We start from the raw sequence: 26899 nt of genomic DNA on the forward strand, positions 1-26899 counted from the left end.
TCTTCTATGTGCTGTGTTAGTTTCAATACCTGAGATATGCAACTCCTCCCTGACTGATCTGAATCCAGCCTGTTGTGGTGTGTAGACTGCCTCTAGTTTCCCCGTTATTCTGTTTAGAATGAGCCTTTCAAGAACTTTATACAAATTACAGATGAGAGAGATAGGACTGTAACTTCTAGGATCATCCTTATCCTTTCCTGGTTTACGAATAGCTATAACTTTTGCTTTCCTCCAAAGTTTAGGAATCTTACAAGACTGGACACAGTTGTTCATCAGATCTAGCAACCAACACTTAGTTAATCGACCCAAAGTTCTTAATTGGCTCAACATTATATCATCAAGGCCTGCAGCCTTCCCATTTTGACATATACTTAGGGCGAGATCTAACTCAACCTGAGTAAAGGGTCGTACAAGGTAGTAGTTTCTTGGTGAGGTTGTCTCTCAGATGTCTTTCTACCGGGGACTTGGTTGTAGAAGGTGGTTTCCCATTTTCTAGGAGTTGACGGGCAAGTTAATCGACTCAAACATTTGCATATGTATTTGCCTGTGAAGGGTCATTACGTAGTCATCTTAGAAGTCTCCAACCTTCTTGGCTGCTCCTGCTAATATCACATTCTGCCATCAGTGTTTCCCGCTGTTTCTTCTTTACCTCGGAGATTGAGGAGAGAACGGATCTAGCTGTGTACTGTCCTCATATCGTGAATAATACTCCTCAAGCAGTGTAACTGTTTCTGAAGTCACACGCTGAAGAAAGGTCATCCTGCAACCTCTTGGAATACATGCTCGAGAACAGATTGTAACAAGCTCAACAAATTGATCATAACCATCAGGTACAGGTATGATTCCTTGAACTTTTCCATCCAGGGAATTTCAGCCAATCAGCCTTGTTGAAGTTATACCTTCTTCTGAAACCAGTTTCTTGGGGTCTTATGATGGAAAAAAGTCGACACATTATTGATCTGTGCTGTGTGCTGGGGATAGGAGAATGCACTGATTTATTGCAGTGCTGTGCTACGTTTTCACTTACAAGAGTAGATCAGGGTTGTATCCTCATTCTTTACTATCATGAATGAAGGATAGAGAGTAATTTTCGGCCCATGATAAGAACAGCTTCACCGTTTTCATCCTCATGTGTTACAATCTCCTGTTACTACAGATGTTTTCAAATCAAAGTATCAGGAGGAACAAAAGAGAATTTTTCTGAAGGTGATGTTATTCTCTTGGGTACAATGGGCACTCTTGACTTGGATTCCTGGTTGGACAAAAATAACACTTCCATATGTAGCATGTGAAATTTCTACCGCTAACTGCACATATCTGTATGAATTTCTTGTATGCAAAGGACATCACACTTCTCTTCACGGCATAATTCGTGTAGCAGTTCTTGTTTAGACATTGAAATGCCTTTGATATTCACTGAAATAACTGGCAAAATTGGTTCTGAGAAGAACCATTTATTTAATCGCATCTTGAGCTCATAAATGCTTCTGGAGTGCTGATGTTCACTTCAGTAATGGAAATTTAATTCCAAGTACCTTAGCAGGGGCACCACAAGCAGGAATCAGCTTCACCCCCTACAATTAGATTGTTGTTGTTAGTCATTTACAATTTATTAAAATTCGTATCCACCTTATTCAATACATTAAAATGTTGTTAAGATGAAATTACAACATATGTTTTATCAGAACTAGTTTCAACGCCTTATTTTGCATCATCATCAGCTGAAATACATTCTAGGAAATATTTGGCAAACATATAAGTTTATCTACATCACATAAAACAAATTTTAAAAACATATTGATGATTTAAAGCATGTTGTAATTAAACTATTTCCAAGTCCATATTATCTAAGACTTGCAAGTATTAAACTTTGAATTGATAAAATCCGATGTAAGATAGTTTATATTATCGTGGGTTTAACAAAAAAAAAACGCTGTTTAAGAAACGGACACCACGTTGCTTCCGCAGAACCATATTCGGTACTGGACAGGCTACTGTGACTCAGATCACTGCCCAGTTGAATGTAAGGAGGCAATTGCACCGCATAGGGTTCATCAGCCGACAACCAGCTCCTGTCCTTTTGCTGACACCTGGACACAGAGCTGAAGGACGTGCGTGGGCCCGTGAACATTGGCAGTAGACCATGGAACAGTGGCGGCATGTGGTAAGGTCCAATGAATCCCGGTTGAAGTTGTATCGAGCTGATTGGCGTGTGAGAGTGTGGCGTGTGTCGCATCAAACTATGGATCCTGCGTGTCAACAAGGTTGTGTTGAGGTGGAAGGTGGCTCAGTTCTGGTCTGGGCAGCATTCTCATGGTCACAATTAGGCCCCATTGTCCGGCTGCAGGGAGCACTGACAGGTGCACATTATGTGGACATTCTTTCAGACTATATGCATTCCTTTCTTGACCTAGAGTACCCTGCCATGTTTCAACAGGACAATGCACCCTGTCACCGCTCTGTGGTGGCCTGCAGGTGGCTGGAGAAGCACTCCAGTGGAGTTACGACCATGGATTGGTCCTCCAGATCCCCCGATCTTAATCCAATCGAGCATGTATTTGATGCTGCCGATGACGGTGGTACGCTCCATGAACCCTGCACCAGCTACAGAAGACCAGTTGTGGGAAGCAGTGCAAGATGCTTGGGTCCAGATCCCTCCAGAACGATTCCAACACCTTGTAGAGTCGATGTCTCACCGTATTGGTGCGGTTTTGAGGATTCACAGAGGAGCAACTCGTTATTAACATCACATACAGCATCTTCCCATGACTTTTGGGCGCTCAGTGCTACTGAAAAAAATTGAAGTGAATGAGTGGATTTCGAAACAAAAAATGTAAAAAAATAGTAATGCAGCCTGAGTAAGTATTTTTGACAAACCAAGTCAATGGGAGGTACAAACTGGCACATCTTTTAGAATGAATAGTTTGGAAAGGGGCCTCTGTGTAATAGTAGACAAAAAACATGCACTTTGAATACCACTGGTATAAGGATTACAGTATCTGTTCACATTGAGGTGGCATACTGCTGGTCTCGTGTCAGTAGCAGTAGCGCCAGTTAAATTGGGAAAAGGAGTCTTACAGGGATGCTAAAAGGTTATGTCAACTATTTCACACTAATCCTATTACAGTACTACTACTTCTTCATCACTCCCTCATCAGGCCTTCGAACCATCTTTGGACTCTGTTCTGCTCCGTGCCAATTGCCTTACTTCATTCAGGTCTTTTCCTTGATTCTCAGTTTCACTGAACGTCAGATCCTAATTCATCCGTGGACATGCCTCTCTTCTGGTTCCCTCATGTCTAGCGTGAAACACTTCAGAACCCAGTAGAGCGACTTCTTGGCTTTGTTCCAGACTCTTGTTGACGTTACTCTGCTGTCATGTCTATGAGCCATACAATAAAGTGGGGAGGAATGCAGTCCTGTAGATCTGAAGTTCGGTCTTCTGTGACACTTCCTTCTTGCTGACTAAGCTCTGACAATAATATATAAGTAATAATAATAACAACGTAAACGTTTCCACCTTTTCAATACTACAATATATTCACAAAATTACAAATTACACGGTACTAGTTTCGACCCATCTAGGGGTCATCATCAGCCGTATTGGAGCAAAGATCACCCCTAGATGGGTCGAAACTAGTACCGTGTAATTTGTAATTTTGTGAATATATTGTAGTATTGAAAAGGTGGAAGCGTTTACGTTGTTATTATTATTACTTATATATTATTCTCAGTTCAATACGGACCAAAAACATGAAATTCATAACCATCAATAAGCTCTGACAGCCGGTAATAAATGACATTAGTTTTCTGAACTCTGTTATTGATTTCATGTTCGATCTTAGGCTCTTCGGGAATGTGCCCAGATAATTGTAAGAACTGACTTGCTCCAGTTGTTCTCCATTCCAGTTGTTGATATCTTTTTTCCATGCCTCCAACTTTTATTACTTTGCTAGTAGATGTGTTAACCTGCATACCTGATTCTTCAATTTTTCTTGCCCACTCTATTACTGCTTCCTGTAGATCTTGGGGATTGCTGTTAATTAAGACGTCATTTGCATAGACCAAACTCTCGAGGCACAGGGGCTGTAACTGGCGGTTGCCTACTTTTAAATTTCTTTGTTCTTTATCACTTGGTTCATCAAAATGAAGAATAACAGAAGACTCGGGCAATATCCTTGTTTCATGTCCTCTTCCATTAATCCTGACCATTTCAATAACATCCTTATAGTTGCTGTGAATTCCTCTTAACAATCTTATCTCGAGCTTTTGAAGGTTCTGAAGGGCTTTCCATTCTTGTTCCACAGGCACAAAATTAAAATGCTGTACCTATATCAAAGAATGCCGGTTTTTTTCTCTTCTACTTTGACTGTTCATTTCCTCAGTCAACATTGTAATACAAATAATACAGTCTTGAGTTAGTCGCCCAGTTCTAAAAGCAGCCTGTTCTTCCTTCTCGTCTTATAGCCCACAGAGAAGCCAGACTAAACTTGCATAAATCATTGTTTTATTATTCATTTTACATCCCAAAACTACTTTTATGGTTTTCTGAGACACTGAGGTGCCAGAAATATTGTCCCGTACAAGTTCTTTTACATGCCAGTAAATCTAACGATACTAGGATGACATATTCGAATACCTTGAAACACCACCGGATTGAGCCGGCTTAGAAAACCAGTGCTCTGCCATCTTGTAACAGGTTATTGGGCGAGTTTGAGTTCAACAATTGAGAACAGGTAAGGAGGGCAACAATAGTAATAATAATAAAAATCAGTTATTATAATAGGCATGTGCAGGCCCAGAGGGTTCCAGGATTGTAGTGTGTGCCAACGATAAATAAAGTTAAATTAAATCAAATGATAGTTTCAATAATAACAGTTAGCCTACTTATACTGTATACATTTCCCAACCAGTGGGAGATAACAACTTACAATAGCAAGAATAATTTCCAATCTGAGTTTAAGATTATAACTTCCACTAAAATGTTACCCCAGGATGATCAGGTAATTACAATCAAAAACTGGTGAGGGTCAATTTGAGTTAAGAAGTTGACCTAGCCTGTACATGTGTATGCATCTCTAATGGAAAATTAACAAACTCTAATATGCCACAGGGAATGTATTTGGACAATAAATAAGAAGTGGAATATTAATTTATTCAAGAAAATAAGCTAATTATTTAACAAGATCAACCAAAAAATTTAATTTACCAACAATTAAATTCAGTGAAAATACCTAGATGAATGAGTGCAAAATACTACACGACAAGGTTATAAATAAGTGTAAGTAAAAGATATTTCCAAAGGGGGAATATTTAAAGCAAATAACAACATACATAAACATAATACAAGAAAGGTTAACGGACCAGAGGATCGAGTTAAATTCTTCTACAAAAAATATCCAACGGAAGTGTGCACTCTGAATCGATTTTAACAAGACAGACAATAGAGTAGGGAATGAAGGCAGTTAGGAAGCTGAGAGACATGAGCACAAACATTTCGTTATTAGATACACGCAGCAATGAGTTCGAAACACACGAGAATTTCCATAATGCATTAAAAGTTAGAGCTATTTGGATGCACTGAATGACAGAATTGGGTGTACAGCAGTTCAGAAGTCTGTAGCACATTCACACACAATGCAAAATAGTGGCCTGTGACTCCCTCAACTCCGTCAGTAACTTGAAGAAGAGAATAATCAGTTCAAAAGGCAGCGTTTCAGGAGCGGAAGAAACCAACAACTAAAAGAAAGTGGACTCAAGAAGAGAAGGAATGACACTCTCAAAGGATGAAGGAAATTTGGAAGCAAAGGAAATCAAACACAATGAAAAGTAACCAAAGTTGATTCATCGTACCCTCCAAATGGGTTATTCAAAAGAAGAAGAAGGAGGAGGAAGGTATATCACATGTTATTTTTCTCTCTATATCTGATCTGAAGACATTTGAAGTTGATGGAACAGAGAACCAGCTCTGTCCAAGAAAAGTAACGTGCTCGCCCATCCAGCCAGTATAGCACTCTTGTTCAGCCTGCCAGGTAAGGCAAGTGGCATGTAATTTATGTCATCATAAGTTCCTCATGGAAATTATGAGAGATAGAAGTGACATCATGGGAGCGGAAGAGTTCGGTGATCAACAAAGATGGCAGCCAAGGAGGTAGTTTTAGAATGGTGTACGGGGGATATGTGAAGTAAGTCAGAATATATGTATCGCAGTACAACCTGAGCAAATAAATCCAGTGAGCTGTTGTAAAAATGGGGTATTTCTGAAGTCATAGCCTTTGTGAACCTGTGAGAGACTGATAAGAAGAGAGAGATGAGTTTACTCACTATACACCATCATCCCTTCTCCGTGGAATTTGTCGCGAGCCCATCTTCCCTCATAATAGGAACCATCCTCGAACCACTGTCGCCCGTAGCCGTGCCGCTTACCCCGATACCAATTCCCTTCGTAGTAACTCCCATTGGCATAGTGACCCACACCAAAACCCTGCAAAGAGAAACATCACCAAGTCAACAGTTCTGTATTAAGTATGGTAATATACTTGGGGTACTTTGTATGTGCAAATTAATATACTTCCGGAGTGCATTACCTTCTTCCTACCATTTTCCCACTGTCCAAAATATTCCGTAGCATAATTTCCATCTTCTTGTTCGATGGTCAGAATTCCATAACCATGTCTGTAGCCTCGTTCCCAGTCCCCCTCATACAGCTTGCCTGAATGTGTGTAGAGAGCTCCTTTACCTGCAGACAGTACCATCATTCATTAATCACATCATGTGAGTCACTTTATTAATAATAATAAATGGGGATCCACAGCAACAACTTAACGAACTTCTGTGCTAAGTCTCGTGTATACAACAGCCCTTCCGTCTGGCTGAACAGCATAGAAACTGACACCGTTCTGAATCAGACAACACTAATTATCAGTGCTGTCATAAAAACAACCCCACTGCACTGGCTTCCACTCCTTACTACATCCTCCCACCAGGTCTTTGTCACATGTCTGAGAAACTCAAAATATAGGCCAAGACACCCACAGAATTGCATCGACCTGGCCGAAATCCAGACACTGTTATCTGCTGCTGGCAAAAAAAAGGATGAAAGAAAATTACCCTGGATGGTGAGTCTGGAATGAAGAATAGACTCCAATGAATGGAGAGTGATTTTCAACCCTATACATCCCCCGCCCAGATTTCATCTTCCGTGGAGAGTATGGGTCCCACTAAACAGACTGCACATTGGGCACGGAAGTTTGGGACCTACGAACTTGTCCAATCTGCGATTGCACGGAAGAACCTATTACCTCCAGATGCCCACACAGACCTTTCTCCAGGACTGTCGACGACCTTCTGACAGACATCCTAGTTTATTTCATCTGTAAATTTATGGGTATTTCATGGTGTGGGTTACTATAGTCACGCTCTGGTTTGTGAAGCATGGGCAACGGCTCAGTGACCTAGAAGTGCACCTGAGAGTTGGGATGCAGGTTGCCATGGAATGGGAGTGGGCATCTCAAACATATTCTGAATCATGGCCATCCTTGTCTTCAGGCAGCTAAGACTATGCAATCCACCAGTGGTCTCTAACCCGTTACAGGAGAGATACTCACTTGGACTATGTGTAAGTAAGGGTAGCATCCTGCTTCACAGAATCTTCATCGAGCACGCTCAGAATGTTTGAAGCAAGCCTCGGACCTATGGGAGCAATGGAGTCCCACTCCCATTTGACAGATGAGGGACACCTTAGAAACAATTTGATGAACGAAATAGAATTTGATGGGGAGCTATCAATATTAATGGGAAGAAAGTAGAACTGGCTGAATCAGCAAGATGGATGTGTTAGGAGTTAATGATATTCGGGTAAGGGGAGATAACGAGGTAGATATACGAGATTATAAAGTGTACCTGATGGGTGTTAAAAAGGGAAAGGCAGAGTGTGGGATAGGACTGTTCACCAACAATACTATTGCACGCAACATACTTTCTGACATGATATATGATACTGTGCCCTGCATCCAGTTCCCTGCAAAACATTAAGAATTTCACCTTATTTTCTTGGCACGGCATAAAAGCCTATACAGTATCATGCCTTTAAGTATGGGCTGTGAACGTGTTAATGACAACATAGATTTTGTGGTTGGAGAAATTAGTACGAGAATCTCAGTGTATTCAGGATGTGAGGGTGCAGATGAGGATGAAGTTGACAAGTTTTATGAAAATGAGTGACATCGTAGTCAGGGTCAACAGCAAGGATAGAATAGTGCCAATGGTCGATTTCAATGCAAGAGATGGAAATCGAACTGAAGGATACGAAAGGGAGATTGATAAATGTGGGGAACATATGGAAGCTAATAGGAATGGGAAGCATTTACTGGACTTCTGTGCTAGTATGGGATTAGCAGTTACAAATACATTCTTCAAGCATAAGGCTATTCACCGCTTACGTATGGGAGAGTAGGGGCATCAGATCCATAATAGACTATAACATAACAGACTTTGAATTCAGGAAATCTGTCAGGAATGTGAGAATGTGAGGGTATTCTGGGGATTTTTTGATACAGATCACTGATATGTTAGTAAAGTAAGTAAATCTAGGCCTCGGATAGAGAAAGTGAAAACTGTCTGCAAACGAATAAGGGTAGAAAAGCTCCAGGATGAGGAAATTAGACAGAAATATATGGATGTGATTAGTGAGAAATTCCAAACAGTGGACAGTAAGCAGGCTCAGGCTACAGAAAGAGAATGGGTGGCATACAGGGATGCTGTAGTAGAAACAGCAAGGAATATCTTGGAACAACTGTGTGTAAAGAAGGGAAAAGTGAACATCTTGGTGGAATGATAAAGTAAAAGCAACTTGTAAACATACAAAGAACGCATATCAGAAATGGCTCCAAACAAGGACTAGTGCTGACAGGGAGAGAGCGACAATCCAAGAAGTCGTGGGAAGATTTTGGTAATAACCTGGAAAGGCTAGGTCAAGCAGCAAGGCAACCTTTCTGGACAGTAATAAAGAATCTTTGGAAGGGAGGGATTTTATTTATTTATTTAGTGAATGGATTTTTGGATACATGTTGAGAAACATAATTACATTCATCACTGTAAACAAACATCTAGTTCTTGGATGTAACTGATAGAATTTAGGGTTGCCGTTGGGAATTCGTCATACTCTCCTCCGTAAGCTCTATCTCTGCAGTCTTCCCTAGCATGTTGAATGGTCTGCCGTGGTGCACTGCAGTCACATGTGGGTGAGGATTGCACTCTCCACTTGAAGAGCGAGTCTCCACATCTTCCATGCCCTGTTCTCAACTGAATGACTGTTGTCCATACCATACGAGGTAGATCAAACCCAGGGACCATCTCAGAAGATGCAAGGTAACGGCTGAAATGTTTCCAGAGCATTTTGAAGCCATTCTCTTCTCCAGGAATCAATGATGTTAAATCTAGTGGGACTGTTCCCAAGTGTGAGAGGAGGATGTCTTGAATGAAGTCTGTTGATTTTAAGATCAGGAATATCAGAATGCAGTGGTAGTCCAGGGTTTGCTAAGATTTTATGGTATTCCCTAATCAATGCTTTTTTCCTTCGAAGATTTGAGGCTTAGGACAGGCAGCCAAATGGTGGGTGTAGACCTAATTGTTCTTGAAGTAATACGCATAGTATTATTAAGTTGGGCATCAATTTTTTACTTGGGCACTGTTCAACCATACTGGCACACAATATTTTGACGCAGAGTATATCAGGCTCAATGCAGAGGTCCGCAAAGTTGTCACAGATGATGCCCACGGGGTTCCACAAAGATTTGATGTTATTTCACAGTTTAGCAGCAGTTTTTGTGAGGTGTGATTTATAAGACAGCCATCCATATATACTTCCAGTGTTCTATTGGATTCTCTATTATTAAGATAAAAACAAGACACTTCAGTTTTAGCTGTGTTTGGATGTATCCTGCTAGTATAGAGAGATCAGTTGTCAGTACTTCTTCCATGGTTTCAAACAGAGTTGTCAGCATAGCCAAATTTCTTACAGGCTGTTTCTGGCATATCAGCAATGTAAGAGAATAAATAGCAGAGGGGCTAGTACTGATCCTTGAGGTAAGCCATTTTTCAGAAACTTCTGGATGCTAATATTGTTTCTTATGGTGACTTGGAATCCTCTGTTACCAGTCATGTTGTCAATAATCTTTGTAATTTTTTGGCATGGAATGATCTTCATCAGCTTATAGAGTAGGCCTTGTCTCCATACAGTATCATAAGCTCCTGATGGATCTATGAAAGCCACAGATGTTTTCATCTTCTTCTGAAAGCCCACTTCAATATGTGGTGTGAATGCCAGGACTTGGGTCTGCACAGCTTCGGTTGGGATAAAAGCCGGCTTGTTCTACATGGACTGCCGAAAGTATTGTTTGTCCAATCCTGTTAAGTATTACTCTTTCCAGAAGTTTAAAAATCACACTAAGCAATACAACAGGATGATAACTTAGTGGAAGATCTCCAGGTTTGCCTGGTTTTAGGAGAGCAATTATCTTGGCATAATTAAGCTCTTCAGGTATGTGTACTGTTTTTAATAGTTTAATTTTGCTAGCCATGCCTTCATATATTTACCAGACTTGACAAGAAACTGTGGCAGGATACCATCAAAACCAGGAGCTTTGCCAGGTTTTATGTCCTTTATTGTCGCTGCATCTTCAGGAGTGATGCCATGCGAATATTCACTGTTACAATCAGCTGCTGCTTTCAGCTCTTTTAGATCCGGTTTATATGTGGGTTGTTGTCCCTTGGTGATTTGTTCCTTTAGATGTTTTAACAATGTGTGCAGAAATTTTGCAGGTGCTACGTGGTTTTTTTGTCATATGATATGACTGGCTCACTAGGTGACACGCGAACACGATTTCGGTGGCACGCCACATGACCATATTTTGTAATATAGACTATACATATCTCGTGCATTGCATTCGGCGACTCACGGTAGTCCGGCTTACTGGCAATTGATAGTTGCAAACGGAGAATTAACATATGAGTAACAACACAGAAAAGGTTTCCACCTATTCAATACAAAATATATTCACAATATTTTAAAATTACATGGTACTAGTTTCGGCCCATCTAGGGGTCATCATCAGCCACATCAAAGCAAAGATCACTCTTGACGAAATCCTAAGAACATGCTAATTTTAACAGTAAGATTATAACCCTTAAAAACGGAGAATTGTCCATAATTTGAACGATTCCAGCATCCTGTTCGGAAGTAGTTCTTCTTTTTTTAGCTATTGGCTTTACTTCGCACCGACACATACGTCTTATGGCGACAACGGGACAGGAAAGGGCTAGGAGTGGGAAGGAAGCGGCCGTGGCCTAAATTAAGGTACAGCAGCAGCATTTGCCTGGTGCGAAAATGGGAAACCACGGAAAACCAACTTCAGGGCTGCCGACAGTGGGGTTTGAACCTACTATCTCTGGAATACTGGATACTGGCCGCACTTAAGTGACTGCAGCTATCGAGCTCGGTAGTAGTTCTTCTAGGAGCCTTGTTACGTGTCCTATGATCTACCAATCCTTCTTCACCTCGTTCTTGCCATATTTCTACCCATCTTCAAACTGTCTTAAGACTGCATGGTATTGCTTGAGCTATTGTTTGGGGGACCATGTGAGCCTCCCACATGCCAATAATACGGCCTCGATTCACCTGTGATAAGATAGGAGCCATCCTACAATGTTTATAACGAAATGTAGGCCGGAATACACACACTGTGTATTGAGCACTACCTGCTCACTCCCTTCCCCTCTTTCTCGGTACTGTTGTTGTTGTTGTTGTCAGAGAGGTTATGGGCTCTATTATTTCACCCAGCCACTACACTTATTATCGTGATATTACACTTATAATGTGAAATCACACGCAATTAGTCCACAACGAAGGTCACACGCAATAAATTTCACTACGAAGGTCTCAAGAACAGTTGAGCATCAGGTCTATGTGCACATCTTACGTAACGCGAAACAGAACAAAGGAAGTGCGTAGAAGCAAAAAAACAGTGGAAGCAGGAGTATGTAACGGTGCAAACAAGAAACAGACAGTAATTTACAAATGAATATGAGAGTCATCCAAATATTGATTGATAGCGTGTATTAGAGCAGGAGACATATCGGTAAGCAAGCAGGAGACATTGGTGGGGAGAGCTTTCTGAAGACTGAGAAGACGAGAAATAAAAGCCGGACGAAAAGAATCATACACAGGGCATTGGAATAATAAATGATTTACATCAGCACTCAGAGTACCACATAAACAGGAGGAGTGAGGGGAGAGGTTAAAACGATGTTTATACAGAGGAGTAAGAGCATGGTTAAAGCGAAGACGAATAATGTTGGTAATGTGACGGCGAGAATAGTTACCCTTCAAATACCAAGGATAGGGAGGAATACAAGGCTGAATATTGTAATAATAGCGACCTTTATAAGAAGCTGATCGAGTCCAATCTTCTTGCCACTGAGCATAAGCATAATGTTTAAGAATTGGATAAAAATCGGGTAGAGGAACTGCAAGTTTAAGTAGGGATTTGCCACCACGAACAGCTCGCTTAGCGAATAAATCTGCCTGTTCATTCCCATAGATACCTATATGACTAGGGACCCAGACAAAAGTGAGAACCACCCCAGATTGATACAAAGTATAAATGAGACTTTTAACATGATACAAATACCAGTTAAAAGAAAGATGAGATGACTTGAGCGACTGAACCGCACTGAGGGAATCCGTATAAATAGCTGCGTTAGGTATAGAATGATGCTTAATGTACATGAGAGCTTGACGAATAGCAAAAATTTCCGCAGTGTAGATAGAAAAGTCACTGGGTAAACGATAGAGTTCAGCAACATTGGTATTGACAATATAGAACGCTGCTCCAACGCCAGAAGAGTTTTTTGAGCCGTCTGTATATATGTGGACGCCAGAATCACTTGGAGCAAAACGTAGCTTCTTAAAAGGAGGGCCAGTCAACGAAGAACCAGGAAGAGAAGAGGAAAAAGAATATGTAGGGGAGATAATGATAGAAGGAACAAAAAATAAACAATCAAAATTTACTGAATAAACGGGGAAAGAAGCAGTGCGTAAGATAGTGTTTTTATAGGAAAGAAGAAATTGATATGCATACAACAAAGCAGGCATCTTACGACGGCGGGCCTGTGAAAGAAGAGAATATTCATCTAATAACTGCAATTTAGGAAGCAATGGGTGTTGAGCCAGAGCAAATCTTTTAAGTAAATATTTAGATGTGATCATTTTACGGCGAATGGGAAGAGGGAGTTCACCGGTCTCGACAAGGAGAGCATTAGTAGGGGTAGACAACAATGCTCCAACACAAGTTCTCAGGGCTTTAAATTGTAAAGTATTTAAGTGGTTAAGAACAGAATCCGACGCAGTATCTATAACATGCGCACAGTAGTCGAGTCTAGAGCGAATAGTAGCGGAATATAACAACTGAGCTGTGCCAGGGTCAGCACCCCATGATCGTCTAGTAACCACTTGGAGAATTTTAATATACATATCAGAAGAATGACGTAACTGAGTAATATGATGTTTCCAAGATAATGAGCGGTCTAGCATAACACCAAGGTATTTATGGGAGGAACAAAAAGGAATGACATGTGAATCGAAAACAAGTGGCTCAGAGTTAAACCTACGCTTAGAGGTAAAAAACATTGCACAGCATTTGGAGGTAGAAAGTTGAAGACCATGGAAAGTAAGCCATGTAATGACTTGCTCCATTAGCTGATATATATGGTGACGACACACATCGACATTACTATGAGAGTAATAAAGAACTATATCATCAGCATAAAAGAGAATGCGAGCTTGTTGGGTAACCAATTGTTCAAGATTACTCATATACAGGGCGAAAAGCAGACCACTTAAAATGTCTCCCTGAGGAACACCGACAGATGACAGACGACAAGGAAGAGAAGAATAAGCAGATTTAAGTGAAAGTTTCCGATACGTAAACAAATTACTCAAGATGTGGAGAAAATGAGCAGGAAAACCTTTCTGTGCAAGATTAGTCCAGAGAAGATGAAGTGGTATGGAGTCAAAAGCTCCTCGTATGTCCAAAAAAATAGCAATAAGACAATCCTTACGAATTTGCGCTAATAAAATATCGATAAGTAAAATGTTAATAGCATCTTGAGCACAACGACCTTTAAAGTAGGCGAATTGATATTTGGGAACCAAATTATAATATTCAAGAGACCACAGGATTCGTTGAAGGAGAATTTTTAAAAACGTCTTGCGGATACACGAACCAAGGACAATCCCTCGAAAGCCGTTAGCGTCAGTTTGAAGGTGACCAGGTTTGGGGATAGGCACTAAAAAAAAATCATTCCAAGAAGTAGGGACAGAAGTAGTGAGAAGTATATTATTATAGAGAGCTAATAAAGCTTGTTTAGCACGTAGAGGGAGAATCCGAAGCATATCATATGATATATAATCAGGGCCCGGAGACGAACTCTTTGCATTACACAAGGTGGCCTCAAGTTCAGAAAGGTGTATAGGTTGGAGTAATACAGAAAAGCGGGAAGAGCATGGAGACAGGGGGATAGTAAAGTCAGGCACGACATAATCAGGAGTGAGGGAGTTGAGAAAAATAGATAGAATCTGAGGAGGGGTGACAGAGGGTGGAATGTATTGAGAAGCTCGGGTAAGGGAACGAATTGCACTCCATAAGTGAGAAGACGAAGTATGAGGGTTTAGGGAGGAAATAAAAGATCGCCATGCAGCACGGCGTTTAGAAAGAAAAACTCGTCTAGTATGAGCAATATGTTGTTTAAGACGGAAATAATGGTGGGGGGCTAATGTTTTCCTATATATCCGGAATAAACGGCGTCGTTTAAGAACCAGATTATGGCACTCCGAGTCCCACCATCGTAAAAAGGAAGAGGGGCGCGCAGAGTGGGAAGAAATAGGTTGATAGGGATGATAAAGATCGAGATAATCTTGTATAAATTGAAAGAGAGTAGAAAAGGACAAAATATTATCCGAAATAAGCTCAATACGATGGGTAACATAAGAAATAAAAGATACTCTATCAAAGTGACGGAAGGAGCGAACATTACTGAGACATGTAGGAGCAGAAGAAGAACTAGGAAACCTACCAAGACCATACGTAAGAATAATAGGGAAATGGTCGCTAGAATGTGTATCAGTAAGACGGTGCCAAGTTACAATCGAAGCCATTGCAGGACGACATAATGATAAATCCACAGCGCTGGGAGGAGAGCCAGGGGGAGTGAGGCGCGTGGGAGAACCATCGTTTAAAATGACAAAGTCATGCAATTGGGAGGCGGTGAGGAAATAAGAACCCAGAGAAGTATCACTACTGCTTCCCCACATAGAATGATGAAGATTGAAGTCCCCTAAGAGGAGAAGCTCGTTATGAGAAGAAAATTGCTGCAAGAAGCGACACCATTGAATGTGAGAAATAGAAAGATCTGGAGGGCAATAAAGGTTAATAATGGAACAGCGATTATATGAGATACCAATAACAAATGTATGGGGTAGACAATACGAGATATGAAGACGTTGATAGGATAAACTATGGTGAATAAATAAAGCAACACCACCGTAACCAACACCATCACAGCGTTCAACATTAAAGCCATTTAAATAAAACTCAGAGGAGGGGGAAAACCAAGTCTCCTGTAATGCTATAATGAATGGGGAAATTTCATTTATAAAAAATTGTAACTCATACCGTTTAGAAGAAATACTCCTAGCATTCCACTGCAGGATACGTAGCATCTAAAGAGAACATAGTGTGCACACAGTCACGAAGCTTAAGTGTATGTGCGACATGCGGCTGGTCCCCTAATAATTGAATAAGTTGTAGAAATAGTTGATGAATACCACTTTGGAGATACGCCTTTTGGCGTAGTACAGGGGAACTAGATGATTGAGAAGGAGCTGAAGGTAAACACTGAGAATTACGGGACGTAGACGGAATCGGGGACGGGGAGGATGAAGATGAAGTGGATGGAAGGACCGAGGTATGTGAAGACACTGGAGGGGGTCGGATGAGATTAAGATATCCAGACTTATCGAAACCAGGTGTTGGAATGGGACGGGGCTCTGTCATAACCACCTGAGTAAATTTACGTTTCCTCGGGGTTTCCACAGGTGAAGTGGAACTAGTAGAAGGAAGAGGTGGAAAAAGATGGGTATTATTGGACATGTCAAATTGGGTCGAGGGTATTCTAGCAGACGCCTCGGAAAAGGATAGATTTTCGGTACACATAAGCTTTTTAAGGGCAGTTTGCTGTTGATGAGTAGGGCAGTTTGATGAGCCAGTATAATGTTCCTGATGACAGTGAACACAGCGGCGAATATTTTCCTGACACTCTGATGTAAGGTGATGTAACGCGCAATGTCCACATCGGGGTGACTTAGCCTGACAGTTTTTAATCGTGTGTCCATATCGCTGACATTTTGAACAGATAATCGGGGAAAATATGAAAGGGGAAACCTCTAAATGCACTTGAAACAAAGAGACATATTGAGGAAGAGTCTGAGAACGAAAAACAATCTTAACTGTGCCAGTAGGAACATAGTTCACTCCACTGGGCTCCACAACCTTGCGGTTAAGCCGCTTGACCGATTTGACCCGAACATCAGATTTGAGGTATTTAAGAATGTCAGCATCAGAAACATCCTTTTCCACACCGCGTATAAGTCCAACACGAAAGATATTAGAACTGGGAATATATGCTTTCAAAGAGTGAGTTGCAAGTATTGAATGACGTAGAAAGGAATTAGCTTGGATCGCGGAACTAAATTCCACCAATAATCTATTGCGTCCTTTGGGCGTTATACCTTTCACAAAAATATCATGATCGTAAAACAAGCGCCTAAGCGCCATGGGATGTAGCCCACCAATATTTTTCGACTTAGTTGATTCAACAAATACAATAAATGGGCCAAAATGAGCCTGTTGATAAACCTCCAACTCTTCAGGAGGTGGGGGAGGTGGAGGAGGCGGCTGAGCGGCATTAGACTGTTGAGGTTGTAAAGGCTGCTGTAATGAAGTCGTATTTGAAGTGAGATTAATCAAATCGGTTTGCATCGGCACAGTTTCTTCACGGCCAACATTGGCATTAGATGAGGGATCCGGTGCCTCATCTCCTCCACTGTCAGTATCCATCACCAAAGCGTACACAGACACACACTCGCCAAACGGTCACACACTACTTGTCACCGCAGGCAAACACCAGACTGCAACCAAAGAACGATCCGCACCGTACGAGACACACGAACGGACTCGAAGGTTCTCGGTACTGGAGTTGCCTTCAGCACTAGTGTTGGCTACTTCTTCTTCTTCTTTCTTTGTGTTGTTGGGCGCTGCACACACGCAATTTACCCAGTCACCAATTGAACACTCGCTTGAACACTTTAGTCACTATGTTTTATTATTAATATGAAAAGGACATTTATACGATTAGACAATTTATTATTAGTAACAAGAAAAAGAATGTTGAAATTACGGAAAGCTAGATACATCACATTGAGGAATTTCAAGTGTGTGGGAGGATTCAAAGACAAATATTACATTGGTTTAAGTAGTCCGTGATGGCTAGTACAATTTCCGGTGTGGGATTGGATACCAGGCAAGAGACACATGTGGGAAAGGCAACCTTTTGTTCTAATAATCTACGAAAGAGAATATTTTGTTGTGAGTTAAATATTTTACATTGAAGAATAATGTGATTAGCATCCCCAATAGCGTTACCACAGTTACATAGCGGTGAGTCAGTTAATTGTATTTGAAATTTATAGGCCGGTGTTAGTACATGGTTAAAACGAAGGCGAATGATAGTGGTAACATGCCGACGTGTGTAGTTCCCTTTAGCAAACCATGGCCGTAAACAGATAGAAGGTTGCACTCTAAAATAAAAACCACCCTTAAAAGTCGCAGATCCTGTCCAATCGTCCTGCCATTCCTGACATAGTGCTTGTTTGATGAGAGGTTGAATATCAGTAGCGGGAAGAGCAATGTTACATTTGAACCCATTTCCTAAAGCAGCGTCTTTGGCAAGAAAATCAGCTTTAAGATTACCATGAATATTAGAATGTCCGGGAATCCAGACCAACGTTATATCCTGATGGTGTTGATCTAGGTTAAATAATAGTTTTTTAATATTGAGAACATACCACGAACTGTGATTTTGAGTTGAATGTATGCATTTCAGAACACTCAGGGAATCAGAAAATATGATGGTTTTGGGTATAGCATGAAGTTTGACATATAATAGGGCCTGTCGAATAGCGAATGCTTCAGCAGTGAAGATAGAAGCATGTTTGGGGAGTGAGAATTTACCGGATGTATTGGAGGAAGGTATATAGTAAGCTGCTCCAACACCTTGGTCATTTCGAGAACCATCCGTATAAATGCTTAAGGTATCCTGTTGAGGAGATAGGCATACTGGGAAGGGAAAAGAAGTATTAAGAGACGATTGTATACGTTGATGGGTATTGAATCCGAAATGGGAGATAATAAGTTGTGGTTTGTACAATGATATAGAATATGGGAAAGAATAATGAGGTAAAGAGGGACATTTAATGACTTGAGTGTTATAATCCCGGATGTTTTCAAAGGCTGTTAAGAGAGCAGGTGGTTTTAATTTAGTATTAGGGTATTTTTGAAAATATTCCGAAAGAAGTTGTAATTTAGGAAATAACAAATAGGATGTAAGCGAGATTTTTCTTAGTAAGAACTTGTTTGCAAGAAACTTTCTACGTAAGAACAACGGCATTTCTCCAGTTTCAACCAGCAACGCGTTGGTGGGGGTTGATTGCAATGCACCAATACATAGTCGTATCGCTTTGTATTGAATTACGTCTAATTTATGAACAAGGGTGGCAGCTGCCATGTTAAAAAAGAAGCAACCGTAATCTAACCTGGATCGTATGGTATTCTTATATATTGTCAACGCCATGACTGGGTCCGCACCCCATTTTCGCCTGACGATAGCTTTGAGAATATTTAAAAAAAGGTTTGTTTTATAAGATAGGGATTCAAAATGATATTTCCATGTTAACTTATCATCTAAATATATACCTAAATATTTATAGGTTGTACGAATTGGAATGCTTAAATTACTACTTTGTATTGGTGATTGATCATAACGTCGTTTATTGGTGAATACCATGGCAGCACACTTATTCTGTGAAACTTCAAATCCATGTTCATTGAACCACTGATGTGCGTTGTCGAGTACATGTGAGATGGTTTCTCTGGCTTCCAAAACGGTACTTTTAGTAACATATATTAGGACATCATCAGCATACGTAATTATACGAGCATCACGAGTAATGAGTGTTTCAAGATCCTTTAGGTATAATGCGAATAAAAGACCACTTAGGACATCACCTTGGGGTAGGCCCTTAGAACTATAACGAATATTAGGAGGCTGCCATGATGATTTAACGTGTAGGCATCGATAGTATAAAAGTTGCCCTATGATAGTTATAAAGTTGGGAGGGAATTTCATAGCCATTAGTTTTTGTAGTAAGACATGAATATTAACATTATCATATGCCTGTTTGATATCTATGAAAAGGGCAAGAGTATCATGTTTGCGAAATCTAGCTAAAGTAAGATCAGTTAAGAAAATGTTGATAGCATCAAAAGTACTTCGTCCTTTGATAAAAGCAAATTGGTATTTGGGCAATAAATTATGATATTCTAAACACCATAATAAGCGACTGAGCAGTATACGTAGAAAAACTTTCCTAATACAGGATCCCAAGGTTATGCCTCGGTACCGTGGATATACTTGTCCTTCAGTGGGGGATTTCTCTAATGGCACTAGGAGAAATTGATTCCAGTCCTGTGGAATTGTGGCGGACGTTAAAATCGAATTGAAGTACATGATTAGAATTTTTTGAGCTTTGTGAGGGAGATGATGTATCATTTTATAGGTAATGCAATCCGGACCTGGGGAAGTGGAAGTCTTACCTTCAACAGCGTTGAGGAATTCTATTAGTTCAATAGGTTGCAGAAGTGTGTCAAATTGTACATTATGTACGGACGTAGACAACGGAAATTGGGGCATTACAAAATCTGGAGTTAGTTCATTATAAAATGTTTGGAGATTATCATGATGAATGGTAACAGTATTGTGTCGTCGGGGTATACGACCTATGGATCGAATAGCAGACCAAATAAGTTGAGGATTAGTATTTCTATGAATAGTAGAAATGAATTTTTTCCAGGATTCCTTTCGTTTATGATTAAAGGTGCGTTTCATAAGTGCAGTATACTTCTGATAAAGGATATAATTATAATAGGTGAAGTTAGTTCGAAGTTTTCGAAATAAAATTTTGCGGCGTTTGACCATTGCCTCACATTGTTTATCCCACCATCGAATTACAATTTGTTCAGGCTTGGACTTGAATGTTGTGGGGTGTATAGGGTGATACATATTTAGATATTCGGTAATTGCGGTAAGAAGGGATGAATATTGTATGATAGGGGAAGAACTGACTTTGAGCTGGGCATTCAAATAGCTATTAAACATATCGAAATCAAAATCATGGAGGGACCTGTCAAGCCGGTGTTGGTTAGTTGTAGGGGAATCAAAATGCAGAGATCTAATATTCCCACTAAGTGAAAGAAATATGGGGAAATGGTCACTGAGATGAGTATCTTTAATAGTTTGCCAAAAACTTCGGTGACCCAATGAGAGACTACAAATAGAAAGATCGACAGCGCTTTTAGCTTGCCCCGGTGCTGTGAGTCGTGTTGGGGAGCCATCATTTAAGATAAGGAGGTCTAGGGTTTGTGTTACATTAAGAATTTTCCTACCTTTTGTAGAAATGTGTGGAGATCCCCATGCAGTGTGATGGGCATTCATATCACCGGCAATTATAAATTGAGAATAAGAAGTAAACTGATAGAAAAAATTATACCATTGTGTGGCTGTACCCTGTATACGCGGGGGACAATAAAGATTCACAATGACTAAGTCATTAATTTTTACTACTACAATAAAGGTGCCTGTTATATATTGAGCAACCTCCAAGCGTTGATATGGTATTCCAGTGGCAATAAGGGTTAGCACGCCGCCATATCCACCACCATCCATACGTTCCGCCTTATAACCAGCAAATCGAAAAGTATACATGGGTTTCAACCAAGATTCTTGAATTAATATGATATGGGGATGATATTCAGTAATAAGGTTAACTAACTCATGTCTCTTACCTAGTATACTTTTACAATTCCACTGGAGAATCGAAATTGCCATGTTCGAAAAGACTATTGACTTTATCATTGATACTCTTAACTAAGTGACTCCATTGGGGGTTACCCCCTAATAATTCCATGAGTAGTACAAACTCAGCACGTAGGGCCGATTGTAGTTTACTCGGGTTAAAGGATAATGAATTATCCTTCTGGAAACTACTTCCAGGTTCATTATTAGAGGATGAAACTGTAGACCGAGTCCCGGAACCACTCGGGGCGTGTGTAGTAGGAGTGTTGTGATATGTACGATGTTCAATTCTGGGAGTTCCAATTAATTGAAGATAACCTTCCTTATCATAACCAGGTGGAGGAGGGACCCGAGGTTCACGAGAGATAACTTCCGTAAATTTCCTTTTCCTAGGAAGCTCAACAGTTGGGTTGGATTCAGAAGAGTGTAATGGTGGAAACTGCTGCGTAACTGAAAGTGGGTTATATACCTTTGGCTGTACTTGAGTTTGTGCCTCTTCGAAATATATATTTTGAAGGCACATAATTTTTTTAATAGTAACTTGTTTGTGATGTACTTCACATAAATGTGATCCCACAGAATGATTAAGATTACAGTGGAGACATTTTAACAGCGTTTGCTGACATTCCCGTGTGGAATGGGATAGTGAACATCTCCCACAACGGGAACTGCTGGCTCTACAATTTTTTGCACTGTGACCATATCGCTGACATTTTTGACAGATAATAGGATTATAAATAAAGACTTCAACTTCTAAGAGCACATTAAAAATAGAAACATGTTCCGGTAGGTGTTGAGATTTGAAAATTACTTTTACAGAACCGGTAGGAACGTAATCTGTTTTATCACCAACACTAATCTTCCTGTTCATACGCTGCACTTGTTTAATGGGTTCGGGAGAATCAATAAATTGCATGATGTCTTCGTTGGATAAATCTTTATCCACACCCCGAATTATTCCGACACGATAAAGGCTGGAAGAGGGAATGTAGGCTTTAAGTTTCTTTTCTGGTAAGAGGGGATGTTGCAAAAAACTGTTAGCGTGTTGGCCAGACTTAAAGGCAAGTTGAATCCGGCGAGCACCTTTACGACTGACAGTTTTTATGCCACTGATCTTATTGTCATAAAAAAGGCGACCCAAAGCCATCGGATGTAAATTGCCGGTATTATTAGTACCAACAGGTTCAACATTAATCAAAAATGGTCCCCTATGAGTACGCGGATACAATTCGAGAGGTGTTGAGATATCGTTATTTGTAGAGAGATTTTTGTCGGCAGGAGGCCGTTCATCAGTAGAGTTCACTGCAACCTGTTCATTCTTTGCGGGAATTTCTTCTTCGTGATCGACCTCCAAATCCATGTCCAGATTCGGGGGACGGTTAGTGCCACCGCCTCCAACTGCTGTCGCCATGTATCTCACTTCACTCACCACTAACAAAACTACACGAAAGCACACGTCAGCGAAGAAACGATGTGTACCGCACCGCAGGTACTGACGAACTATGTGTTGGCTACTGAATGTATGATTCGAAGCAGTGTATCGATTCATTCAAGTGCCCGAGTGAATCGATTCACAGGAACGGCGAGCTCACGGCACATGATTCAGCTTACTCCCAGTGGACAGTGCTGAGTGGCGCACTCGCTGGACGTTGACGGGGAGCCGAGCTTCCGCTGCAGCGAGACAGTGAATCAGTGAATCATGGTACATCGAAAGAATCGTGAACGAGGGCGGCTCAGTGAGACACAAGATACACACGGCTCCTTATCGGCTCACTGTAGCGAGACACACAGTGAGCCATGCTACACTGAAAGAATCGTATGCTATAATGGACTCTCGAGCTCAGCTCCTTTGAAAATAATACCCATTTGCATTCACTGTCCTCTTCTTACAGGGAGGTTTAAATAATAGATGGATTTATTTGCAGTGTTAAAAAGGTAGTCACAACATAATTCTGAAGTAGCTAGTAAGTAGGTAGGTTATTAGGTTATACTATTTATTAGTTTAATGAATCTTAGTATTATAACTTAGTTGACATTTGACAATTAAACTCGACTCTAGCCTGTCCTATGACTATGAGTCATGCTCATGACCACTCAAAAGTACCTGTTTTATATTGGGAAGAAGGGCTCAGTATTCTCTCAGTTCATATGTCACATCGTTGCACAAGACTTCAATCGTAATTATGTGGACATCTCGGGTAGCCTATACAAAATATGACTATTAAAAAAAAATCCTCAGCTGATAGAAAAATACTTTTTAAAAAAAATGACTGAGCGAGTTGTCGTGCGGTTAATATCGCGTGGCTATGCGCTTGCATTCGGGGGATGGTGGGTTCGAATCCCACCGTCGGCAGCCGTTAAGATGGTTTTTCCGTAGTTTCTCCATTTTCACACCAGGAAATGCTGGGACTGTACCTTAATTCAGGTCATGGCTGCTACCTTCCTAATCCTAACCTTTCCCACCCTGCGTCACCGGAAACCTTCGATGTATTAGAGTAACTAGCATTTTTTCTAAGAAAGGAGTTCATAGTATGAAGACCAGATGGCAACTGCGAGCACTGAATGCTGTTGCTGCTGTCTTACCAGTACATAGGTCTACTTCACAGATGCAGTAGGAGCGGTGACCAATGAGCCGTGAATCGGATCACTGTATCGATTCAGTAACGTGAACGGAATCAAATGAATCGATTCAGTAAAATGAATCGAATGTCCCATCACTATTCAGCACTATCCCTTCACTCTCTCCCCTCCTTTTCAGTACTGGAGTGGGGCAGTGTTGATTGTTTATATCGGGACACCATTAATGTGCGTGCGTGTACTCTGTTAAGCGGCGGCTCTGTGCGTCGCCGACAGCGGGAATGTCACGGTCCGCTGAGAGACAAGACTTCGAATCTACAAATCACTAGCTAGACGAATCCTCACACATGGAAGTGAAGCATGAACAATTAAGAGACAAGATGAAATCAGGATCAGAGTTAGTGAGATGAAATTTATGAGACGTACAGCAGGATACATACGATGGGATCATAAAAGGAACGAAGATGTGGGGAAAGAACTAAAAATTAGAACCTGTATTAATGTACATAGGAACCTACAGAAAGAACTGGCAAGACCACATGAACAGAATGACTAGTGAGTACGATACCAAACCAGGCGGGGGCACGATCTATTGGACGCCCAGCTAAAGGATGTGTTGAGACCGTAACAGGCCACCTCACTGGCGTAGCCAAGGGGGGGGGGTAGGGGGGCCGGGCCCCCCCAAAATATTTTCTGAAACTAGAGCGAGGATCAGCCGTTGTTTTACGTACGGTACGAACAACTTAAAAACGTACGCCAAAATGTTAAATTAACGTAGCGACAAGAATCTACTAGCAGGGCTCAATAGGGCCATACATAATTCTCCATATTGTACTGCTTGAATGAAAGGAAAACACTTAGGATTGTGATGCGCGGGGATATTTCCCTGTAGATGTCTCGGTATTGGGAATGTAACCGTGTGTTGACAAATGTCAAGACATGAAGAAAGGGGCAGTTAGCAAGGGATTACTCAGTAGGGGGCCGGAACGTGACCACCGAGATAACGGGGGCTACGTGCAGAAACAGTTGCAAGCTCACAACATCGTGTCATCTTTTGCATATCGGTTCCAGGAAACAACAATGTCCTAGGGATCCTCGGGTTGTACCGTGGTTGAGAGATGTGCTGTGTTTAAGTTGCAGCGTTAGGAAGACTGTGACAGAATTGTGAGCTGCACGTTAGTTCCTCATTTTGTGCCGTATAAGTAACTTTTTTTTAAGAGGGGCCGTTTTGTCACTGAAAAGCCAATACTGTGCATCCTCGGTAAGTTATGAAAAAGTTATTTTTTTATTCTTACAGTAGCAAGACAATCGCGGATGCGTGCCTAAGTTCGATAGGTAGGCCTATATATTTTGTCAAAAGCCCGAGGACTGACTGAAACCTCAAATCGCACCTTCAAAAGTGCGGGTAATATTTTGTAATTGGCTGAAGAAATGTCATTTAAAGGGGAGTTTTAGTCGGATTGAGATTCAGAAGCTTCAAGATCAAGCACTGAAGGATGAAGTTCAGTCAGCTCTACGTGTAAAACTTGCGGAAGTTCAAAACAGCGTTAATATAAATGATGTTGAAGGCACTTGAAATCACATCAAATGTGCAATTAACGACGTAAGTCAAGTAAAATTAATGAATGCTGGAAGAAGGAAAAACAAGCCATGGATGACAGAAGAAATCCTAAAACTGATGGACCAGAGAAGGTCTTTTAAAAACAAAGATCCTGTAAAGTACAAAAGTTTGCAGAATTTAATACGACAAAGAATAAGGAACGCAAAAGAACAACAACTCTCTGAGGAATGCAACGAAATAGAATTAATGAATTCCAAACATGATTTTTTTAACATGTACAAGAAAGTGAAACAAGTAACTGGTGCATATAACAGGAAGGGTAGTGGAGTCCTCCTTAATAAGAATGGTGACATCTTAGCGAGCACAGAAGAGAAACTGAAGGAATGGATGGAATATGTACAAAATCTCTTCTTGGATCGCAGAAATGTGGATCATGGTGTTTGGGCAGACGATGGTGTGGAAATCACACGTGCAGAAGTAGAATATGCCATAAGAACAGCGAAGAATGGGAAGGCTCCAGGCCCTGATGAGATGTATGCCGAGATACTGAAACTCCTTGAGAAAGAAAAATCCCTTTCATTATTAGTTGACCTATTCAACAGTATCCACCGCAGTGGAACCATTCCTCGAGACTGGCTCAAATCGACTTTCGTAATATTGCCTAAGAGAGCCAATGCAAAATTCTGCAATGAATATAGAACAATTAGTTTGATGAGCCACGTTCTGAAAGTATTCCTAAAAGTCTTGCATGCGAGAATTTATCATAAATGTGAGGAGAATATCGGAACCTCGCAGTTTGGCTTCAGGCATGGTTTTGGTACTAGAGAGGCATTATTCAGTCTGCAGGTATTAGTCCAACGGTGCCGAGATGTCAATGTCGATGTTTTTGCTTGTTTCATCGATTACGAAAAGGCTTTCGATACAGTCCGCCATGATGAACTTATGAACATTCTTCGGGAATTAGGACTTGATGGACGGGACATTCGTATTATTGGTAATCTCTACTGGAACCAGTGTGCTGGCATAAGAGTTGATGGTCGTGTCTCGGAAGAAGTCTCAATTATGAAAGGAGTTCGCCAAGGCTGTATTCTTTCCCCCATGCTTTTCAACATCTATTCAGAAAAGATTTTTCGAGATGCTCTTTACGGAAAGACTCAAGGAATTGTGGTTAATGGTTTCATCATAAATAACATCAGGTACGCCGATGACACTGTGCTACTTGCAACCAATCTCCAGGATCTACAGGAACTACTTAATGCTGTCACTGAAGCCAGCAGCGCAATGGGCTTGAAGCTTAATGTAAAGAAGACCAAGTGGATGGTTATAAGTAGGAATGAAGATGGCATTCGAGGTAATCTCACAACAGCGAAGGAACAGATCGCGAGAGTGGCAACATTTAAATTACTGGGATGTCACATCAATGATGACTGGGACCTTACTCACGAGATCCGATGCAGAATTGAGCAGGCCAGAACTTCTTTTCAGAGACTTAGGAAACTTTTGACAAGCCGTGAC

The 26899-nt window shown here is 40.9% G+C and overlaps 1 protein-coding gene across 1 annotated transcript in view; it reads right to left on the minus strand.

Annotated features, from left to right (window-relative positions):
* The window catches only part of LOC136881832 (MORN repeat-containing protein 3-like), a 64845-nt gene that overhangs the window by 25418 nt on the left and 12528 nt on the right, over positions 1-26899 (minus strand). Inside the window, exons 2-3 of the mRNA XM_067154267.2 lie at positions 6588-6739; positions 6325-6484 (exon numbers count right to left, since the gene is read on the minus strand). Of these exons, the coding sequence (XP_067010368.2) occupies positions 6325-6484; positions 6588-6739 (312 nt within the window). The remainder of the gene's footprint in view (positions 1-6324; positions 6485-6587; positions 6740-26899) is intronic.

Source organism: Anabrus simplex, chromosome 10, assembly GCF_040414725.1.
Source record: "Anabrus simplex isolate iqAnaSimp1 chromosome 10, ASM4041472v1, whole genome shotgun sequence".
NCBI classification, from domain to species: Eukaryota; Metazoa; Arthropoda; class Insecta; order Orthoptera; family Tettigoniidae; genus Anabrus; species Anabrus simplex.